The 23562-nt window shown below is 27.5% G+C and overlaps 1 protein-coding gene across 2 annotated transcripts in view; it reads left to right on the top strand.

Moving 5' to 3' along the window:
- Positions 1-468: 468 nt before the first annotated feature.
- Positions 469-23562, top strand: part of LOC129981184 (pyruvate dehydrogenase (acetyl-transferring) kinase, mitochondrial-like) — a 40628-nt gene continuing 17534 nt past the window's right edge. For both annotated transcript variants that reach the window (XM_056091916.1, XM_056091917.1), the window contains exons 1-2: positions 469-991; positions 21258-21396. In XM_056091916.1, the coding sequence (XP_055947891.1) occupies positions 889-991; positions 21258-21396 (242 nt within the window). In that variant the 5' untranslated portion in view covers positions 469-888. The remainder of the gene's footprint in view (positions 992-21257; positions 21397-23562) is intronic.

Genomic DNA, 23562 nt, shown 5'->3' with positions numbered 1-23562 from the left:
TGAAAGGAATTTAAAAATATTAATTTGATTATCAAGATGAATGTTTTCATCAGAATTATTATTTTGAATTTAGGTAATTAGAAATTATACATACTTTTTCGCGACTCAAACTATCACTCTCTAAAAATCCATTCCATATGTCTGTTTCATCTCAATCACTGTCAAAGATGAGTAAAATGGTTCTGCTAATATCTCTTGAAATGTTGTGTAATATTTTAAATGTATTCAGTATTTTCAAGAATGTTCTTGTGAAATCAAGGAAAAATTTTTTTTAACAAGTAATTTTGTTTCATATATTCCAAGAGTGATTACAGGTAATTATGTAATCACTCTTCTTATATAGGCCTCTTCTGCCTATTTGACATTACCAATATGGCGTAGTTAGCTTCATTGACGTCACATACGTTTCTTGAGTTTTTTTATTTTTTATTTTCTAACAGCTTTTTTCTTTTTCTGATTTCGAATTAGGTTAAGTTAGGCTTTCGCTTCCGTCACGTCCGTCGGCACTGCCAATAATTCGGTAGAAGGAATGGTATAAGTTTTTCATATTTGGCAGTACTGTGAAGGTCATGACGTTTTTTGCACAAATATAAACATTCGAACGAAAAATTGATAACGCTGTTTGCATTTCGTGTTGATGTCAGTTCCTGCGTTTATTTAAATTCTAGTCGTGTGCTCTGTCGGATAGTGTTTTAATATAATTCTACAGAAAGGAAGCTGAATGCGGCGAGAATTAATGAAAATTTAATTTTAGTTTGCTTATGCGAATAATGAATTTATTTGACATATGACAGAATAGAATAATGCAATTTAGGCATTGTATATAAGATATATATTTTATTTATTTCTGTAACATATTTATTCAGTAAAGAAAATAAATTTTCCAAAATGAGGACGTCTATGAAAATTTTCAAAGATTTCTCCAAAATGTTGGACTTTTATTCACAATTTAACCCATCTCCTCTATCAATCAAGCAGTTTTTGGATTTCGGTAAGTACCTTTTATTATATTTTGTATATGCGGAAACCTATATTGATGCATTTTTTTTTATTAAGAAAAATTCAACGTTGGTTCAACTCTTTTAGTGGACATACGGTGAATGAATAGAACTTTCATTAAACAATTTTATTTTATTTTTAAATTATTTCTTTTATATATATATTTTAAAAATTATTCTATTGCATACCTTATTTGAATTTATTTTCCATTGTAATGCAGAACGTTGTCCTCTAAATTTTTTTTAAAGACTAGTGAATATAAACTACATAGTGCATAGAAAGATTATTGAAATGTTATGTAATGCAAAATTATGATGCTGTCAATTTCATTTGAAAAATTATTTAAATGACCATGGAAAAAATAGTTAACTATGAGCTTCTGGTTATTAATTTTTAATGTCTTAATTTAGTTTATTTAGAAAAATACACAATGTAATTTAAAGAGCAATAAATACTAAATTGTTTTTTGTTTTTAAGTGAACATTACTTTTCATGCTGTTAAAAGATGAGTAATTTAATCCATGTTGAGATTTTTTTCAAAATTTATGCATCTCTGTGAGTACCAGAAATTTAATATAGATAATAAAAGTAATTGAAAGACATTAATAAGAGTTGTTTTTATAAGTAATCGTATCAATCGTATTATTTTGGTAATGACTTCATAGATTTAATAGAATTGTCTAAATTATTTACTAGAGAAAAATATATTTAAGCATAACTTTACTAAATCCTTGTATTTAATCTATCAGATTTTAATTTTTCTAATGTAGACTTTCCCCCCAGAGTTAAATGTAGATTTAAATTTTACAATTCAATATAATTTTTATTTTTATAAAGTTTAACTTGATTGAGTAATTGGTTCATATAAAATTTTCTTTTTGAAATAAATAATTAAAAATTCTAATATTAATGTATTGTTTAATTTCTGTTAGTTTCATATTAAAAAAAAATTATATCATATATGATGCTGTACAATTAATTTACTTATATTGTTACTGATTAAAAATCTAAAAATAAATTCGACATCGCTACATCACTTTTTAAAAAATTTTTAGCTTTTTTACAATTTTACTAAATTGATTACCATATGACGAAGTTTAAGCCATATTGACATTTTAAAATGATTAAAAATGATATATCTGAAAAAAATATATTCAAAATTAAGTATCTGCAGCTTTAAACTAATAAGATGTCCTGCTAAAAAGAAGTTAAAGTGACTTGATCAATTGGGATTTTTTTTTAATCATAGTTTCGTGTATTGCATAGTTAAAATAGCAATTGCAAGTATGCTTCCTTGCATTTTGGTAAAACTTTCTTATTTTAAATAAGGTAAATATTTGTGATATTAAAAAATTATTACCATCATCAACAATTATTTATTTGCGACTGTGAGAAGTTTCTCTTGCAACTTAATTGAGTAATTTCATCTTCTGCATTATGGGATAAAAAGAATTTATCATCTTACATTTTTATGTTTCTGTTTTACTTTACTATCTGTTTTATCAGTTTCTTTTAGTTCCTTTATTGTAGAAGAATTTTATGATTAATTAATTTTTGATTTCATTAGATTTTATCCAGATATTAGATCACAAATATCTTGTAAAATTTTAAACTTATAATAATTTAATATTATTTAATAAAAATATGCAGGACAGAAAGCATCAAAAACTAGGATGGGATTTTTTTAAAATCAAAATAATGAAAGTGTTTTCTTGCATGAGAAAAATTAAACTTTTTGAATAATTAAAAAAAAAGAAAAAAACCTTGCTACCGCAACTTTTATTCATTTAAAATTTCACAACACTCTATTAACTTGTACAGCACAACTTATACAGGCATATATGGCAATTCTATGGTTAAAAGTCTATAATTATAAATCATCTTGACTGTATTTGGCAATATCTTTAATCAAGTAATTTTCACTATTATATCTGTTAATTTAAGATTAATTTGTAATCCATTATAGAAAGAATGTAAAAAGCATTGAGAATAATAGAAGCAAAGCTGAAAGATTTGTATTCACGTGGAAATGCATTTTTGTGTCTATTTTACCCTGCAGCATTCAAAACCGTTTTGCAATGAAGGATTAATTTTGTTTTTTAGATTATTGTTATAAAAAAATAACTTGAAACAAATTTAATTTATAAAAAAAACAATTTCCCAGGCAAAGGAAGCAAATTATAGTATTTATGTGTAATTAGATATTTTTAGTTTTTCATATAGACCATGTTATAATTTTCTTTTAGAAAATTTCATTTGATACTCTAGTTTTAGGTTGATTTTTTAAAAATATTTATTTAAAATGTTTTTTATTCCAAATTTTATTTTAAATTTTTTTTTATTCCAAATTTTATTTTAACAAGAATAATAATTACAAAAATAGATAAATATTATTGCTAAAATTAAGTCATTTACATGAAATGATTGAACAAATTAAAATTCTATTAATAAATTAAAATTAAATGTAATTGAATTCAGTGATATTTGTAAATATTCTTTCCTTATGTTTATAAACAGTAATGATTAGGTGAGAGAGTTAGAGGGAAATGGATGTTCCACGATAGATATGTTTTATTTCTTGTTAAGATTTATAAACAAATAATGTTATATGGTAATATTTGTTGCAAATTTAAAGTTAACTTATTTCAAGAGCTAGATTTTTCAGAAAATATTGCTTCCATTGTATATTTTTGTGTGATATGATATATTAAATGATACTTTCTAATTAAAGAAATTATAATTAAAATTGCATAGCAAGCTTTTGGTGGTTGTATATTTTAATTGCATTGGTAGGTCAAGGAATAAAAGGAGCAAGAATTGGAAAATATTTCATTATTTTGAATTATATAAAATTAAAAGAAAATATTGACAAAGTAGTTTCCCTCTACTTTATTTAAAAGTTTGCATTTTTTTAATGAATTATAGTGATTTTAGGACAGCATTCAATAAAAAAAATTACAATTAAAACAATATCTAAGTTCCAAGTACTTCTGATATTGAGGACTATGTTTGCTTTGATTGATTATTAAAAATATCATCGCAATTTATTGCTACATTTCTAAGTAGGCCTTTTATTTCACCATGATTTTGTAAGATTAAAAATAGATTCAATGTAGAAAATGTTATTGGCCCCTTCCCTCATTATCATACTTGCACATTTTATTTTTCAAAAAAATCAAACAATTTTTCCCAATATCTATATGTTTCCATATCATTAACAAGGTTATGTGAGGCATTATATTCTTTAGAAAAAGAAACTAGATGTGGAAAATCAGATTGAATTAATGCAGAATATAAATAACTTCCACATAACAGAACATTAAACATAAGTGGGTTAAGCAAAGCAAAATAGATTATTATTCTACCACTAAGTTTTCTGAATAGTAATAAGATGAAGTGTAGAAAAATAAATTTATTGAAATTTAGAATATTATAAATTATTAATATTAGAGTATAGATTAAAAGTAATAAAATATAATTTATTTCAATAGTGACCTTAATACTTTTTTTTTTTTGAAATTTTTTAAAGTAGTTTATTTAAAATAACTTAAGTTAGCTTTTGGAAAAATCAAAATGAAATTTGTTATTTTCTTTTAAATAGGTAGTCAATTAGTCATGTAACTCTTATATTCATTAAATTTTTTTTTCTTTTTTTCCCAGCAATATTATGTTATTTAAGTAGTTTGGTTGATTTACTATTGTTTGAAACAACCTTCTCTAAAATTCTTTACTGTTACTAAATATTGTTTGCAAACCATTCATATAAAGAGAAACAAATTTAAATTTATTCATGATCTTTGGAGCCAACAGAGTCGTAGCAAAAACAGTGTGATGTTAAAATTGTTTTTTATTTAAGAATTGATCCTTTAAAGGTCACATGGTACACATTCATCAAGGATAGATTTGGGAAGTGAAAAAGAAAGGAAAAAGGAAAACAGGATCCATTTCTGTTTGTCATTAGCAAACATTCAGCACGTTTCTAAAGGAAGTGAAAGGTGTACTTTTGCTTGTCCTACTTGTTTTTCTGCCTTAGGATAAAAGAGACGAGGAGCTAAACTAGTTAGACCTTGGCAGCGTAGCCCAGACCAGTTGTTAATCTTTTTGGATGTAATCCCATAAGAATCTAATTCATCAGACTTGGACTTTTCTGCTCTTTTAATCGAAATTTTTTCATTCTAGCTTTGAAAAATGAATGTTCTTTTTATTGTTTTTGCATTATTCTCGGTGGAATGGTTATTAGCAGATTTAAAAATTAAATCATTGCATTATGGTTTTTTTTATGCTCTTAAAGGAGAGAAGATATGTTTAAAAAAATTGTTTGCTTAAAAAAATTTTATTTTATAAAAAAAAAAATCGCTTATTTTCACTTAAAATGAACGTTTTTTGTAATCAACCTTGTTCGCAAGATTTTTGAAAAATACTTTAATCAAATTACCGTACAAGATAAATTTTATTCAAACAAAATATTAATGTTACTTCGTTATTGTATATTAGTTTTAAACTTCAAAGTAAATGAATCTTATATTTGCATGAATCTTAGATTATGTGATGTTCATAACTGTCATTTCTTATAATGATTTATTTTTATTCATAATTATTTCTGCGGCATTTAAGATTCATGCTGTTAAAAGTTTTATAGATCTCTTTATATGCAGCATATTGATATTTGTGGATCTCATTATATGCTTGAAAATTCTAAATGTAGATAAATTTAGGAGGATGGCAGAGATACTAACAATGAAACTTTTAAATTTTCTAGAATTTAAATTTTCTCTAATATTTTTAAGGAGATAAATTAATAATAAATAAATGATAATTTAAACAATGCGAAAATAACTGATGAATTAGAGCTTGGGAAGAGAATAATACGAGCGTTATCTGGCAAAAATTCTATATTTTTCAACTTAATACATTATACGTAGGAATACAATACAAAATTACTTATTCTCATTAAACGTGAAAGAACTTGTTAATAAATAATTTAAATGAATGGAAAGGGAACAAACAGTTACAATAGTTGAAAAATTCTTATTCCAAAGTAGTAAAGTATGAAAGCGTGCAATATTTCTAACAAGTATACTGTATCCTTTAACAAAAAAAGAATAGCGCTCTTTTGTAATAAATTATTTTTATTTCTCATGGTAACGGCTTGTAGATAACTTCAGTGGACGAAATCACGTTTACTGATGTTGCCCTCCACACGACTGTCCCTTCCCCCCTCTCTCTCCCCATGGAGACTGTACCCAGACCAGACTGTAGGGCACACCTCGTTCTCTGATTGGTCGATTTAGAAGGAAGAGCAGAGGTGTGTGAAGGCGTTTGCCAAATCACTCCCAGTTATGCAAGTGAGCCAGCGAACGATTAATTTTTATCGTTATTTCATCATGTCATGCCTCTTCTTCTTTCACCCGTTGTTTTGGGCACATGGCATTTTCGTAAACAAAGTTATCGTGCCTAGTTTTCTGATATCTGTTTGTGCAATGCAAGCTGAAGAATGAGTTTTTAATTTTTTTTTTATTTACCTTTAAAGTTTTATCATAACGGACTTTGGATTTTCTAATTAAAGAACAAAATATCTGTATCAGTACGGATGGATGTATATTTAGCTCACTTTTCTTTTTTCATGTTGTAGTTCTTGGAGCTGTTAGAAGCAGTTTATTTTAGAAGCGAGTTCAAAGTTCTTAGCTGAAGTAGACGCAGTTGTCATTTCAAACTGGGATGATGGGAAATGAGAGTGAGAGAGAAAGAGAGCTTAGAGGAGGGGGAGGTGTAATAGATACAGTTTTAAACGTTTAAAATTAATTAAATTAGAAAATCACGGTAGTTATATTTTTCAAATTTTCGAAGATTCAGAAGTAAAATGAGTTGTCATCTCTGTAAGTAACTTAGGCAGGAGGAGACTTAGCAATCGTTAGCAGAGAAACCATTAATGTCCTTTCCAAGCAAAAAAAAAAAAAAAAAAGGCCTGTTTTGGCACTTTGTCAAATTTGAATGCCATTAAATACTTTTGTTACTGTTATTATTTATTTTTTGGCAGCCCAGTAAAATGCTTTTTAAAGTCTGGTCACCTTTATGTATTTTTTTAAAAAATGTAGTTACTAATACTGGATATCAACGTCATAAGTTGTTTGTGCCAAAAGGTTGTAGTGAGATTTTGCTGACTGCTTTATGTAATAGTTTGTAATAAATTACTCATTTTATTCAGTCGTGCTTCCTTATGGGCTCATTGTTCAGCATGTTAGAATTTTTCCATTTGAAAATTGTTTGAGAAAATTAGCGAATTCTACTCCCCCCTCAACAATTCACATGTGTTAATATTATGAAATCCTTATTTCCTTTCAGTATATAAAAGCCTTCATAAATAAATATGAAGACTTGAAGTGACTATTCTAATTGTTAGCTATACGAACTTGACAGTTCTGTAATAATTTTTTCTTATTTTATTTTTAATGAGAAATTTGTCTCCTTGTTACTGCTTCTGCTCTCCATTGTAGTCTCCTGAGGAATTAGAAATTGTAATAATCTGATTATTTTGAAGTCAAGGAAATATCCTTTTTTTGTGTAGTGGTGAGAAAAGGGAAAGATCAAAACGATTTCCCTACCATACATTTTTCTAATTTTCTCTTTATTATTTGGAAAATTATGTAATCTTCTAATGACAACTTGATCATTAGTCGAAAATAGATTGTTCTACTAATATTTAAATAGTATAATATTGTTAGTATAGGTATATTTCAAGCCGTTTTTTCACATCTTTTTACATCTTATTATATATAAATGTAATTTACAATGCCTATAGCTCTTTCCTTGAAATGTTATGAAACATTTGCAGACTTCAGATTCCCATTTTTGATCCTAAAGTTTGCAGAAATTTGAACAATTTCAAATTAAACTGCAACTGGAAAGTCAAAATAAAGTGTATTAATTAACTTACGAATTCGGATATTTATTTTTATTTTTGATTTTGATGATTTTCTAAAGAAAATATGCCTTGAATCTTTTTGGAGTTTTTCTTGAGATTAATTCTGAATTATTCTGTTACTTTTGTCGTTCATTTTGCGTAATGTCACCTTCAAAAATCTTTAATTAAGGATTTTTTTTCCAATTGTGGAGAAATAAGTTGCTTGAAATTGCGAAACTTGCGAATGGCATTGCATATGACAACGCGCTTTTTGCACAAAGGAGTGCTCTGGTAGACAAAATTCGTTGTTGTTAATTTTCTTCTCATAAATCCCCCCCCCCCCGTTTCTCTTTCTTCCGCTCGATTCATAATATGTGATGACAAGGAGACATAAATTTCTTCACTGTCACCAGTGTTATAAAATTTAGCAGTCTCTTAGTAAGATTTCTGATGGGATGCAATAATTCATTTGATTGTCCTAGTCGGAAGATTCTTTCTAGTAACTCTTTTATTATCTGATATGTGTTTTCTGCCTGCTCCCCCCATATCTTAATACTTGTTGCAAATGCAAAAGTCTTAAAGCTTTAGAAATTTTTTTTGTTTTAATTTTTTACGTTTGTATTTCAGCTTTATAATTTCCAGAAGCTAAAAAAAAATTGTTTATAATTTAACTACATCTCTTAAAAGAAGTACTGCCTTAACTCCATTGAAAGGCCACCGTAAATTTAGAATGAAATTAAAAAAAAAGAGAAATATTTCCTATTTTTTAGTTAATGTCTTTTGTCTTTGGATGCCATTTTTCATCTGTTTGCCCTATTCATTCTGAATTAAAATTATTTAATGCTTATCATTCTAGTTAAAATGATTTTAAGCGTACTGTTGTGCATATCATGATTTTTTTTTTGTTGCCAAAATCTTGCAAAATATTTTTTAAATGTTTATTTTGTATTCAATCGCGTACAGCGAAAATATACATGCATGCAATTGTATAGAGATGGCAAATAAATGAAACTTTTTCCCATCTATATACTTTGAAGGCGTCTATTTCTCAAGACAAATAAAACACATCTTTAAACGCTTGCTATTTTTAGATGAGTAGCTATTTTTATCGATATTGCATTACGTTTAGCTTGAGTAATAACCATAAATACAAACTAAAGCGGTTAAGGCTTATTTGAAGGGGGAAAGAAACGTCCATCTGTGTACACTGGCTTTTATTTCAAAAGAGAATGTTCTGGAAGGAAAACGGATACATCTGGAAAATTATGTAATCTAGGATTTCGAGACTCTCAATGATTTACTTCATTATTTTTTAGTTTTGTAAATTTCTCTATTCTGGAGAATTAAGTTTATGTTCTGTTAATTTATTTCCATTCCACATAAAAAAAAAAAATTTCAAATTGATAATGACGTTTTCGTATCTTTCAAAAATTTAAAGATATAGATTAACGTGGTTTAATAAAGTATTCAAAATCACACAGAATTAACGATTCGATTTTTTTTTTTTTTTCGAACCAAAATTTGAACAATGCAAACTCCATAAAAAATAAAGGAAATCAAAGAATATTGCAATAAAAAATATTCGTTTTAATAAAGTAACTTAAAATATTGCTACAAATCCAGTGATGCGAAATGCGTTTCATTATATATCCCGTAATAAAAATCCAAGAAATAAAAAATATGCATATATGGTTACTCAAAATGAGCTAATGTAATAAACATGCTGTCACACCTATGTTTTTGAATTACATTAAATTTCAAGTTTTGAAAACTTTAAAACATTTTAAATTTATTAATATTATGATTATTTACTGATATTATGGATATAATAATATGTTAATATTTTTATAACATTTCTTTAAAGGGTGGATCTATAAACAATATAATACATTAAGTAGTTTATTGCATTATGATTAGATTGTGCGTTTTGGAGGGATGCTTATCTACAGGAACTCTCATGTTCTACGTTGCATGTCTAGATAATTGTATTTTAAATCAAGATTCATTAGTATGTCAACTTTGAACGTCCCCGCCTTCCTTAATACTATTGTATTATATGTCTGCAGTAACTAGTTCATTTAAAGTAGCATTTTAAATTATGATTCAATATTTCTTTGGTTTTTAACCTTCTCTTGAATAGCTTTCTAAAGAACTTAGAACTATACAAAGAACTATATATATTTTAATGTGACGTTCAGGTATTTTTCACTTTATGAAAGAGATAAAATACCATCTATTAGATAATGAAATTTTCCAGAGCTCATAATATAATAAACAAAACTTTTTTTAAAAAATTAAATTGGGAAATATGTGAAGGAATGTTTCATTCCGTTCGTGCAAGCAACTTTATCATTAATAAAAGTGTCATCAAAGCTGTTGTGTACTAAACATGTAAGCAAAGATGTCGCCATTATTTAACGGAAGAATGTGTTGAATTTTCCTCTGGGATGAAGTGCATTATAATTTGAAGAATGAAATAGTCGTAAATAAGATTATCAAATGATTGCTGCAACTGCTGCCCTGTCGCAACATCCTGAAGAACTCGAATGAAATAATTGTAATTTCGAAAGCCTTTTTTATCATTTATAGATTGCCGCATTATCTGATTAATTTAATATGTGTCAATTATATATTTTTCTTGAGTCACTGTTTACGTAAACTGGAAAAGAAGTGTGTAATGTATTTTTTAGAACTGATGCATTTATTATAAGATGCGTACAAGTTACACACCTTTTGGCTTTGTGCATGCTTATCTAAATTTCGAACTATATTTTGATCATGTACACAAATAAAATGGAAGATTACTCACAGTGTTCTTATTTTGAATCAGACATCTGAAATAAATGTATTTTTAAAATAAATGTAACCTTGTTTATGCATATCTTATAACTTTAGTTCATAAAAAAGTATTTGAAGAAGGGGGGAAAGAAAAAAAAAGTCGTAAAAATATGTAGGCCAGCCATTGGTTACGTTTTAAAATTAGTTTATTTGCTTTGGATGATAAGATTTATAATCTAAATTCTAAACTTTGTATCAGTTTAAACTTTTTATCAGCGAATAGAAAGAAGAAATGTTTTAACCTTGGAATGAAAAAAGGGCATTATTGCTGCATTATTCGTTAATGCAGATAAGTTTCTCAATTTTGCATACACTAGCCGTCTTTTATGACCAATTAGTTCGTTGGGAATATTGGTTGTATTTAATTTTAATTAAATTTCTTATGCATAATTTGATATTCATGATTTTTTTCAGCAAAGGGGGAAACTGTCTAATGAAATCGAATTCTATAACATTATAGTGACCTTAAAAACTTGTTTGAATTATCTGTTTCAAATTGCTCTTTGTCTTCAACATTAATGTAATTTCATTTTCTAATTCCTTTATATAAATTGCTCGGATAATTAGCAGAATCTTTTGTCTTTATCTTTCAAAAATGGAATAAAATCACGTGATTAAATATTTGATGAAACAATCGAAGCGATTTAATTGCATCAATGAAATGGTATTTTCTGTATCCTTTGTCATTTAAGATTTCAGACTAATTGCAAATTCTTTTTAAAAGGTTTTTTTTTTGTATTTAAGATTTATAATTGCTTTGGTTTAGTAATCAAACGTCTGCACCGCAGTTGCAGGCGTCTGAACATACATCTATTTAAACTAATTGGTAAAACGATTGTCTGAATTTATTTAAATTAATTTCATTTCGTAACACTATTGTAAGAAATTGCCTTGGATCTGTTGATTTAATTGAACAATGCGATTAGAAATGTTGCATTCAGTGTCTTTTGGTTTGAAAGGTAGTTAAAAAAAAGGGTTTATTACAAATTGCATTTAAAAAAATGCTTGATCATTGATTTATCATAATTTTAATATTTTTATTAAGACAAAGAAGGAAAAAAAAAAAAAAAAAAAAGGTGTAATACGCAAACAATCGGTTTTTGTGAGCTCAGACCATGACCTCCGAGAGGGTCACGCTCAGACTAAGCCTTCTAATCAGAATTCCTTTTCGTTATAATGAACGCTCAATTTAGTTTCTGTAATCATTAATTTCGCAACAGTGTGTTATCATTTATGTAAACATTCATTATAATTTATAACAATTTTTTTTCTTAAATTCAGTTTTGATCCATAAAACCTTTTTCGAAAAGAACGGATGGTGTTCCATTTAAAAAAAATAAATCATTAAGCCGATTATTTTGCAATGAATTCAGTTTTTAAAAAGTGGGGTCGCAATATTTAAAAGTTGAGCACTCCTGTTTTAGACCATCAGGTGAACAGAACTCCTTTCGTTAAAATCATTTACCATATCTCTAGTTATATTAAATATTGACGTTCAATTAATTTGCTTGAGCGTGGAACCGCTTCTTTACGTAAACAACCGTTTATTCTTTCTCCAAGAGTAGAATACAAACTTAGTCTGTTTGCGGGATAAAATGAAATATTCCTTTCTCAGATTGGGTAATCCTGTAGTAGAGATAATCTTATCATTTTCTTTGCGCAGTTCATTATTTTTCAAATGTTTGAGGATAAAAAACAAACATTTAACTGTTTGTTCTAAAGCTATCTCTCGTAAATAAAAATTTCTTTGAAACGTGTTTAGATAGCTTTGAAGTGTGACAGATTATAATAACTGTTAATGAAAATTCTATTTTAATAGTTGAAAATGCGAATAGTCATTTTGCATATAAATCTATGTTTTGTAATATTTGCACATAAAAAAAAAGTTTTCATTTTAAAAGTTCATGTATAATTCCATTGTTAATTTGATTGGGCTAATATTTTTTCCACTCATTTTTTTTTCTTTTTAAGAAATATTTTGTTATATAGTATAAGCAACAAGATTGTATTATTTTGACTGACTGGATATGGTCGGTGATGTATCTGTAAAAATGCATTGGCAAAAGATTGTGGAATTTTTCAAACTAAATAGCACCATAGAAATTTTCAAACAATTGATGGATTAGAAGGTAAGACTAGCTTTTAATCATATTTGGTTTAATTTAGTACAGTATATTAAAACTAACTCTTAGAGTGGATCGAATTTTGGATGGGGAAAAAAGGCAATTTGGAAACTGATTTGAGACTCCCTTAAACAAATATGTTCAGAAATATTTATTAATTTGAATTTCTTTAAGATCAGCAGGCCGACGTTTTAGACTAGATTCCATCTGAAATCAAACTTTATATCACTATTCTGGCATGGGACTGTGGAGAAAAAGCTGTCAACCCTGATAGTCTTCATCAACAGCATGGTTAGAAATTCTCCTTCCAACAATAGCCTTGTTTGGCATCAAAATGTGTCATTAATTAATTTAATTGAGCTGGATATGACATGTAGTATTTATGAAATTATTTATAATCATATAATTCAAGATCATTTAGATGAATATATAATCTTTATTAGTATAATGAACTAATAAGTTTTAATTTCTTCAAATAAACTGAAATTTCTGTTAATGGAAGATAGTCCGTTTCTGCATAAAAAATATTTTAAATTTAAAAATTAGATGAATTAAACCAAATTTATATATCCAAATTTGCGATGTTATATAAACGAAATTAAAATATTTTTTTGATATCTTTAAAAAACATTTAATTTGATTATGTGTAATATAAAATTTCTGTTCGCTTATAAACGATTTTGCATAGTTGTATTTTTATGCTGTGTATGTAAGCGATTCATGGTCGTTTTATTGTTGGAAAAATACAGCCAATGAACATCCTGGAAATGCCATGAACAGACATAAATTTAAGCTTTGTTTATTCATATTAAGTTAGTTATGAGACAAATAGTCAGTCTTCAGAAGTAGCGAAATCTCGTTATTACCGGTTAGAAAGTCGTCCATATTTTATTTTTTGTTTGCCTAATAAATGCCGAAATGTGACTTCACTTTCTACTTTTATACCATGAAAGAAAGATATTGTCATTTTATTTCCTTCTTGGCAAGATGCCAAGTCAGTGATTGACACGAGGCTGGTCTATTTACTTTGACACGAGGCTGATCTATTTGTTTTTTATTGCCTGTGTGCGATGTCAAAAGAAGTCAAGGCCAACAGATACAATAATAAATCTTGATTTGAAAAAGTGCATAAATAAAACAATCAGAATGAAAAGATTACAACGTTTTCTTAATTTTTGTTTAGATTTTTTTTTTTTTAGTCATAATACAATAATTGATGAGTGTGATAATAATGTACAAATTGAATTATAATTGCTCTTTAATTATAGCGAAATACTAAGAATCATTAACATTGTTTTTTCTACCATTAAATTCAAATTACCTTTTGGTATTTTCTGGAATCAGTTAGAATCCTGTATTGTTATTAGTGAAGTAGGATGTTTGTGCTAATTTTGATATTAATGATGTTATATAATAATGCTAGGTATCTGTTGCTATAAAGTTATGTGCGAAATGTTTTTTCAGTAACTTTTTTTCTAAATTTTTTTCTTTAAAGAGAACTCAAAATCCTATACCAAATAGTTCTCATTTCAGATTTCTATGCTATTTCAATCTTTTTGAAAAGTCTTTGCTAAAACAGTTTTAGAATTCATTTCTAGATATAGATTTAATAAATTGATGTAGGAATTGTTTTCGAATCAAAATATTATTACATATTAATGAACTAAACCTAAATAGCAAGTTCATTCATTGAAATCAGTGCAGCATTAAAACTCATGTTATATAGCGTTGATAATTTTAGTGTTTACTTAGAAATAAAAAAACACACACTTAAAATAACAATATATATTGGTCACTTTAATTATATAAGTAAATCGGCCCCGACACACTCATTTTATTCATAAATAATTTAACATTTAATGACTTAAAATGGAGGCTCTTGCGATTATTTCATATATATGCAAATTGAATTGTTTCGTGAGATGTAAAAAAAAAACAACAAAAAACAATCATTGCAGTTTTTTTGCCATATTTGATAACTTTGTGAGATAGGTTATATTTTAAAAAACTATCAACTAGAATAGTTTTTAAAACGTAATGCTAACATTTTTTTAAAAAGAAAATTTTACCTGTCGCATTTAATGGCCTTATTTTACCTCAAACTATCGTTCATCAAAATATACCTAAGTAAACGTCTCTGAAGGGATAATAAAAGCGCACGTCTCGCGATGTGCATGTACACACTGCGTGCATAAATATGGAAATAACGTGAGATGTGAATCGTAAATCTTTTAACGTCATTTATTTAAAGATAATTTTAATAAATTCCTTGGCCTTCATCACAAGTTAGAGAAAACAATCGTTTTGACGGAGGTCGCTTATAGTTTTGACGATTAGTAAATATATAATTGTAACAAATTGTATCGAAATCTAAATATTGGTGCTTGTATAGTACCATGAATCTCTTAGATTTAGATCTCTTAGATTTTTCATTTTAATATTGCAACAAATCTTTGCTTGTTAATCGGTAAAGAATTTACATCGTCTCTTTTCTTTTCCTTTACTTTAATAGCAGGTGGAATTTGCAGTGTTTTTAGCATGAATTGAATAGAACCACTACTATTTTTCCCCCCTTTACTATTGAATTTGTAACTTGGAAAACGTCCGCCATAAATCACAGACAAGATTCTTTACAAGGTTTAGTATTGCTTGCAGACTTGATGTGACCTACGTTTCTGAAAGCTTTCGAAGGGTTTAATAACTTGACAATAACGGCTCATCCATTGAGACAATATTTCTAAATATAATATATATTCAATCTTCCTGCAATATTTCTGAAATGTATTCTTTTTTATTACATTTGGTCGATATTTATTCCCTTACAGATATTTCGAAGATTTTACACCATCAATTTTAATTGATGTTCCATGCAATTTAAATTCATGTCGAAAAACAATTTTAACTTTTTTCTGCTGCAGCTTGAAAATGCGTGAGAAAGCGTTTAGTGCTTGTGCGCTGATAAATGATCTACAAATAAAAGAAAATTGGTGAAAATGATGTTATTAGATCTGCTAAGTCCATTTCAAGTCACTACAGTCTAGAATCTAAATATGTTGAAATTGAGTTTGAAAATATTTTTTTTTTCTATTTCTCGAAAATTTTGTATTTTATTGTCATTTCATATTTCTGTTATGTTGTTAAACTGAGATAAAAGTGCTACTGGATTTATGAAATTGCTTATAAGCAACTTTTTAAACTGAAAACGAGGTGTGCGAATTGAGAGGTAAATGTATATATTTCTCTTTTAAAAGGTTTGATAAACGAATTAAGATGGAGGAAAAAATTTAAATGAAACTGGATTTCATAATTTATTTTTGGTAGATTCCTTACAGCAGTTTTTGCAATGCTGTAATGACTCGACGTCTGGAAAATATTTGCAAGTCATCAGCGATCTTAATCTCCTAGAACCCAAAACCGTACCTTGTTTTTTAATTGTGTATAGTGAAGCACCTCTATGTCCTTAAGGTACCGACCTGTAATTTGAAAGATATATAATCGAAATTTTGACATTGATTGTTGTAAATTTAATGGCACGAGTATAAATTCACCTAAAAATAAAATTTAAAATTTTTTAACGATATTATATTTTTATCTAGTAATAATAACAAATTAATCCTAAGAGTAAGAAAATTCATATCTTTTATTGCCTAAATATACATTTCTTATTTTATCTGAAGTACGTGCTTACTGCTTACGTAACATGTTGATTGTTCGTTAGTATTAAGTATAGCATTTTGAATCGAATTAAGTTCATTTAATACTTTTTTCACTAGTGTTTTGACTAACATAATGAGCTCGATAATGGGTCTTGAAAGGAAAGTGTCGCGACTTCCTTACATCCTTTCTCATCATCGTTTAGATTAATACAATTTCTTTTCACATCATTTATGGATAATTAAAAAGTCATAATACCAATCTCGCTGTTCACGTGTTCTTCGAAAATAATCTTGAAACCAGTGCGGAAATCGGTGTATAATTGAAGTTTTGCTTTCTTTTTATTATATAAATGAAATACTTTTAATTGTTACTGATGAATCGGATTTGTAGTGAAGCGAGGTATAAAGTGTAATCGATATTTTATGTAGATGTAAAAAAGCTTTGCTCATGTTATCTTGTGAACGCAAAAACTAAAAATTTTTTGGAAATACATGTTGTAGAAAATGTGAAAATACTAAAAAAATTCATCGATTCAATGACTTTTTTTTTTAACTCAAAGGGAAACTAAAATTTTCATTTTCCCGTAATTTTTTTACGACTGAAGATACAAAATTTAAATTATATAAAATTATCGCTTTATCGTAATAAATAGTTGTTGCGTTAAAAGTTTTTCAATAGGTACTGTTGCTTAAAAGTTATGGGCTAAAAAGTGATTTTCTGCCTTAACTTCGATTGCCTTTTAACTTCACATGCGACACCCTGTTAGGAAGTTCTCATCAATTGTTGCCTTTTTAAAAGATATTTAAATTTTACATCAGATTTAATTGTATCCTTTTAAAAATGCTTTAATTTTTACACAAAAACCATGTCTAACAAATGTTTGTCGTAGAATGACCAAATCTGGCCCTTGTGACATAAAACCAAACCAAATCTCATTAATCGCCTTTTCTTTCACCCTGTCACTCGTATAATTCCAACACTTAGGGAATTAGAATTAGTGAAAGGCTCTTTTTCGTGTATTTTTAGATTAAAAATATTTATGATTTTTTAAAAAATTTACTAAGGTTTTTACACTTAAAACTGTAACCTTGTGTACAAGGTCGCCGAAAGTTTTAGCCGGCTCCAAAAAGAGAACTAAATCGTTAGACATCGTCAAACCCGATTAACGTGTTGAAATGAATATGTAATCCCTAGAAATGAAGTTTTATTCAGATATAAATGAATGACATCTAAACGAAATTTTTCATTAAGTATACCAGATTAATTTTTGGTCAGTTTGACATGCCTTGTGATATGTCACTGAAAATTGCAGTTGGTAAAATTGATTACAAGTTTTTTTTTTATCTCTAAAATTTAATGCGATAGAATCTCTTCAACTTAGATAATTTATTAGTTCTTAAGATCCTGTAGATTAAATAAATACTGTGAGTTAAATTAGATAAGAACGTTCAAGTCAGGGTTTTTAAAAAAAACATGCATAATTCGCGTTTTGGGATTTCATTAGCTGTAATTATTTTAGAGAGTTGAAATAACCTTGTTGAGGGGAATATCCACCTCTTTATTTCAAGGTTTTGCTCCTATAATGAATGATTTTTAGACCAGTTTAAAATCATTTTTGAGTAATATATGCAAATAGATCGTTTTTGTTTTAAAATGATCATTGTTAGATTCAAAGCGTTAAAAGTCCATAAGTAATGGAAGAAAAAAGGCACAATAATTTATTAATTTTTTTCTTATATCGCGTTTGTAAATTAACGCGAAACATATTGGTGAAATATGTCGTTAATATATAATTTTTTTTAAGGCTATTCATTCATTTTTTATCATTCAGAATTTGGAATTGTTATTCAAGACTTCAACTTATTAACTTGCTGTCTTTGTATATGTTACGTTGCATTAAAAGAAACCTCATTTCTGTTTGAGTTATAAGATTACGAGTTCATTTCTTATTGTTTTATATTTTTTTAAAGATTCCTTGCATTTAAAAAAAAAAATTATATTTTAAATGTGCACTCTGTCGATGCCCTACCTGTACTTAATTCTGCATTTATCTAATGTAAGCTGCTAATTGTTCACCAATATTTATTAATAAATAAATGATATTTGCTGAAAGGTAATAAATTAAAAATATTTGTTTCGAGTCCGTTATTTATAGTAATCTTTTTAAAGTCTATTGCTTGATTCTAGAAATACTTCATGCTATTTTTAATCATTGCTTTGAATCCTTATTTTGTTCAGTGAATGGTGACCAAGCTGCCGAAACTAAATGGATCCAATAATGTCAATTGAAGTAGCAGTAGTTCTGATAGATGACCGTTGTGGTCACAGCTATTTTGTTGATTGACGCTGTGTGTGACGTAGTTTCTCTCTTCCTCACTACCTCGCCTTGTCTCTTTCCTTTTTCAAACTCATTTCAAGGACTGACAACTCATAAGTTTAATGTCTAGTATGGATTATTAATTTGATAACATTTTACCTTGCTAACTAGTAGCTATGAATAAATTGCTGTAAATAATCAAGTTTTCTTCCTTTAGTTGGAGAGTACCACTAAAACGAATGGCCTTGAAACCTAAAAATCAAGTTAGTTAAGGAAATGGAAACAAAACATCATAATTTACTCTAGCAACGATTTTATTACTGTTAAGATTGAGAACGTGTAGTGGATTGGAGAATAATATGCATTCTTTGTAAACTTTTAATTAAGAAAAAAATATTTATATAACTGTAGTGGATATTAAATGTGAGTGGTAATTTTCTTAACCGAGAGGAAGAAAACCATGGTTAGGAACACGTCACAAATCATTCTAAATCGGAAACTCTATTTAATGTCTTGGAACATTCAATTCCTCATAGCATCGCAAATTTTTCTTAGCATACTTCATAAATTACAACTATTTTACTAGCACTTGGTTTTTGTGTTGCGTTTCTTTCTTCGTGTTCTTTCTAATAAAATTGTTTACGGTTTCATTTTTGGATACGTACCATATGTGTCCCGCAAATGAATTTCGCTAAAGAACTCAGACTTCTTAAATTCTTGTCTAATAAGTAATAACATATATAAATCTGTAATGCAATGTAATATGTACCACCATAAAAGCATTTTCCGATTTAAAATACATTTTAAAAGTTTATAATCCCTTTTAAAATTTGCTGTTCAGTTATATTCGTAAATGGAGCTTTTACATTATAATAAAATATAAATATATATTATGGTAAATGGTGGATAATAATGTATAATAAAAAATAGTAAGATTTATTATTGACGAGGATTAATGAGACGAATGTACCAACAACATTGTACTTATATCTACGAATTTTATTATTTGATTTCTGAATATAGGTTTCACTTGAAATTAATGAAAGTATTAGGCGGCGCTCTTTTGCATTCGTTTAATCTTTTTTATAAAAACTGTACCACCAAATATACCATAACTTGAGAGATTACGCTTTAAAAAGAGTATTTATTGGCTAAAAATTTGTAGTGCATCGTTAAAAACTTGCTTGATACTTTGCGGCTCATTACTGCGGGAAAATTTTTTTTTCTCGTCATTTTCATTAATGTCTGATTTTTCTCAAGAACATCCATAAAATAATTCTATGAAATACTGGTTTTTAACTTTACTGTAATTGATTTTGTATTTTTAAGTATTTTCAATTTATGAACGTTTGCAGTTTTATAAACTAATCAATAGTTCCATATAATCATTATCAGTGTCATTCTTTTAAAATTCGTTAACTTTTATCAGAATATATAAATCGTTTATTAAATAAATTCTTAATCATTTTTTTAACTTCGATTTTTTTTTCCCGTTTGAGAAAATTATCGTTCTTTTATGGAATGCAATATGAAAATATAATTTTGTATACATAAAATGTATTCAAAATATTCTATTGTATCAAAGCAAATTTAAATGTTTGATTCAGTAATAAAAAAAATAATATTCATCTAGATATATTTATACTCAAACATTTTCTTGCAAATATTAATTAAAATTTTAGTGTAGTAAATAATCTTTAATTGCCAAACTACAGTATTGAAATAATAGCAAAAATGTATTTGGAACATGTATTTGTGAATAATGTGAATTAAAAAATGAGTTCAGAATTTCAATGCATTAAGTTACCTGAAAGAATTTTATTTTTGCATTTCTTTGTCTTATACGGAAATACACGGATTCATTATCTTTCCAGTAACGGCATTTAGCCATCTTAGGCAGTACATATTTAGATGCTCCTCTTTTAATAAGTTGTTCCATTTAATTTTACATTTCGATATAGTTTTAATTTAATCAACATGTTAATGATAGGGTTTATTATTTTTTTTAGTGACTTTGTAAAATTTGTTTTTATTTATTTACTATGACGTATGACTGCTTTATACCCACTTTGTATACAATATTATTTAAACAGATGTTCGGCGTTTATAAATACATAAACGTAATTATAATTAAACGTAATGTAACAAAATGGAAAGTGGGGAATTGTACTTTACAAAATGTTAATATTTCCCGATGTTTTGTAATTCATAAAATATATGTATTTTTTACTAATTTATTTTGTTTTTAGTCTAATAATATACACGTTTGTGTCTTCTCTCATTCCATCAGATCTAGGCAGCTGTTGAATCAGAAATCTATCATTGATTCTTTTCATTCATATTTATAGTTTTTTTATTATGATATATGTGTCTTTGCCGTTGCTTATTATTATTATAATTTAATTACATCTTGTTATTTTAGGGCGCAGTGCATGTGAAAGAACATCTTTCATCTTTTTACGAAAGGAGCTTCCAGTACGGTTAGCTAATATCATGAAGGAAATTCAGCTGCTTCCAGAAAACTTATTACGGATGCCATCTGTGAATCTCGTGCAAAGCTGGTAAGCAGGGGTTTTGTTTTTTTTTCTTTCAAATTGTCACAATATAGAAAAAGGATTCCCAATTCTTTTCTTTCTCGCATGCGTAGTATAGAGAACGTTTATTAATTGTCAAAAAATTCGAGCTTGAAATTTTGACGAATCTGCATATTTTAGACCTCCTTGAGTTCGAAAAACACTTTTTTGGAAAATGTCCGTCTGTCTGTATGTGGCAATTGTTACTTAAAAACGCTTTGAGCTAGACGGTTGGAATTCTATATACGGTCTTTATATCAAATTTATAAATCTTTATTAAATTTTAAGTAAATATCAAATTTAGAGTAAAATTTGTTGCTGTTCAAATAAAGTTAACACGATAATTACAAAATGAAGAAAGCTAGATAGAGTAAAATTCGGTGCACAGATTCAACATTTATAGTGTAAACATCTGTCAAATTTTGAGCCAAATCCAATAACGGGTTGACTGTCTGTCGTGTCGGTATGTACTTTCAGAAATAAGTAAAAGCGATAATTCAAAGCCGCAGTATAATTATCAAATTGGGTATTGGAACTACAAGTGCAGTTTTGTGTCAAATCTTTGTTTCAGTTGACTTAGAAAAACGTGTCTAAAGCACAAATTTGATTTTTCGATGCTATTAACCGCATGCCGGGATTAATCGCCAAAAAACTCGACAAGGATAATTTTCTATAAAAATGCTAAATTTACGCTGAAAGTAGACACCAACCAAATTACAATGAAACCAAATTAGATATATTTAAGTTATAAATAAATCTAATTTGGTATCGGAATTTATGATTACAAGTACAGTTTTGTGTCAAATTTTTGTTTCAATCGGTTGAGAGAAACATGTCTAAAACACAAATTCGAATTTCGGATATTATTAACGACATGTCCGATTAATCGCCAAAAAAACGCGCCAAGGATGACACGATAGCTTCAGTAAAATTGCTAAATTCATGCCAAAAGTTCATATTTAGTAATTATTATCGACAATACCATGTAAGGCATTTTCTGGCATGACAAGTTTATATTGTTGCTGCTTATCTCCCTTGGATTGATTACCAATTTAAGCCAAGTCCCAGAGATCGGGGAAAAGGGGGTGTAGTAGCTACTGAGGATAAAGACCCCTGAGCACCTGAGGGCAGAAGTCTGACTTTAGCTCATATGAAGATGACATTCACACACTCCCTTGCACAACCCCTTTTTACAGGAGGGCTCTTTCACACGTCTAACAGATAGAACACAGGGTAAAGAACAATCATGCCCGAACCAGGACTCGAACCCGGGATGCCCAGATCACATGGAAAATGTGCTATGACAAGTTTATTTGAGAGTATAAGAGAAAGGTTTAGGAAGACCACTCCAGCTTGTTTACATTTTGTGTTTCATAGATGAGATATATTTACCATCATAATAACATTTTCTAGTAGAGTTATAATTTAATAAAACATTTTAAATATATGTTTTTCAATTATATTTGTTAATATTTTACATTGTAATAAATATTAATATAATACATATTGTTGTAAATAATGGATAGTAGTACATAATTCAAATATTATGTTTTATTATTGATGAAAATTGATGTGACAAATGAGTAACAAATTTGACCAATTTTCAGGACTAAATTTTGAGGATTAAGGTGCTTTTTTTTACACCACACTCGTACTGAATGTCAATTTAAATCTTCTATGTAAAAATTGCAACATCAAAAATAATGTAATATAGTATAACTTGTATATTGTATATATGTATGTACCATAACCAGGAAAAAATTGTCTTATGGCATCTAACTAAAGTTACCTTTTTTTTTTTTTTTTTTTTTTTTTTGTAGATTTTCCATTTAATTTTGGAATTTTTCTCATTGCATAATAATTGGCAAAATATTAAAATGATTTCATTTTTATAAAATTTTTTTATTTAGAACTTGTAAATTGTCCAGATTTTTTTCTCATGCTTTTATTTAGTATCTGCATAATACTTTTTTTAAAAATATGTTATGGATTTTTTAAAAAAAAATCTGGGAAATAGTAAAATAGTATTTGGAAATTGTTCCTGTGTTATTCTTAAATTTTAAATGTAACAAGGAGATTTGTTATAGTTCCTACTTTATAATATCATTGTTATTGCATTTTTTTAATTCCTAAATTCTTTTGTTTTTAAACACT

This window comes from Argiope bruennichi, chromosome 8, assembly GCF_947563725.1.
Source record: "Argiope bruennichi chromosome 8, qqArgBrue1.1, whole genome shotgun sequence".
NCBI classification, from domain to species: domain Eukaryota; kingdom Metazoa; phylum Arthropoda; class Arachnida; order Araneae; family Araneidae; genus Argiope; species Argiope bruennichi.
Note: the sequence above shows the minus strand (reverse complement) of the source record. Positions and strands in the feature narration are given on the sequence as shown.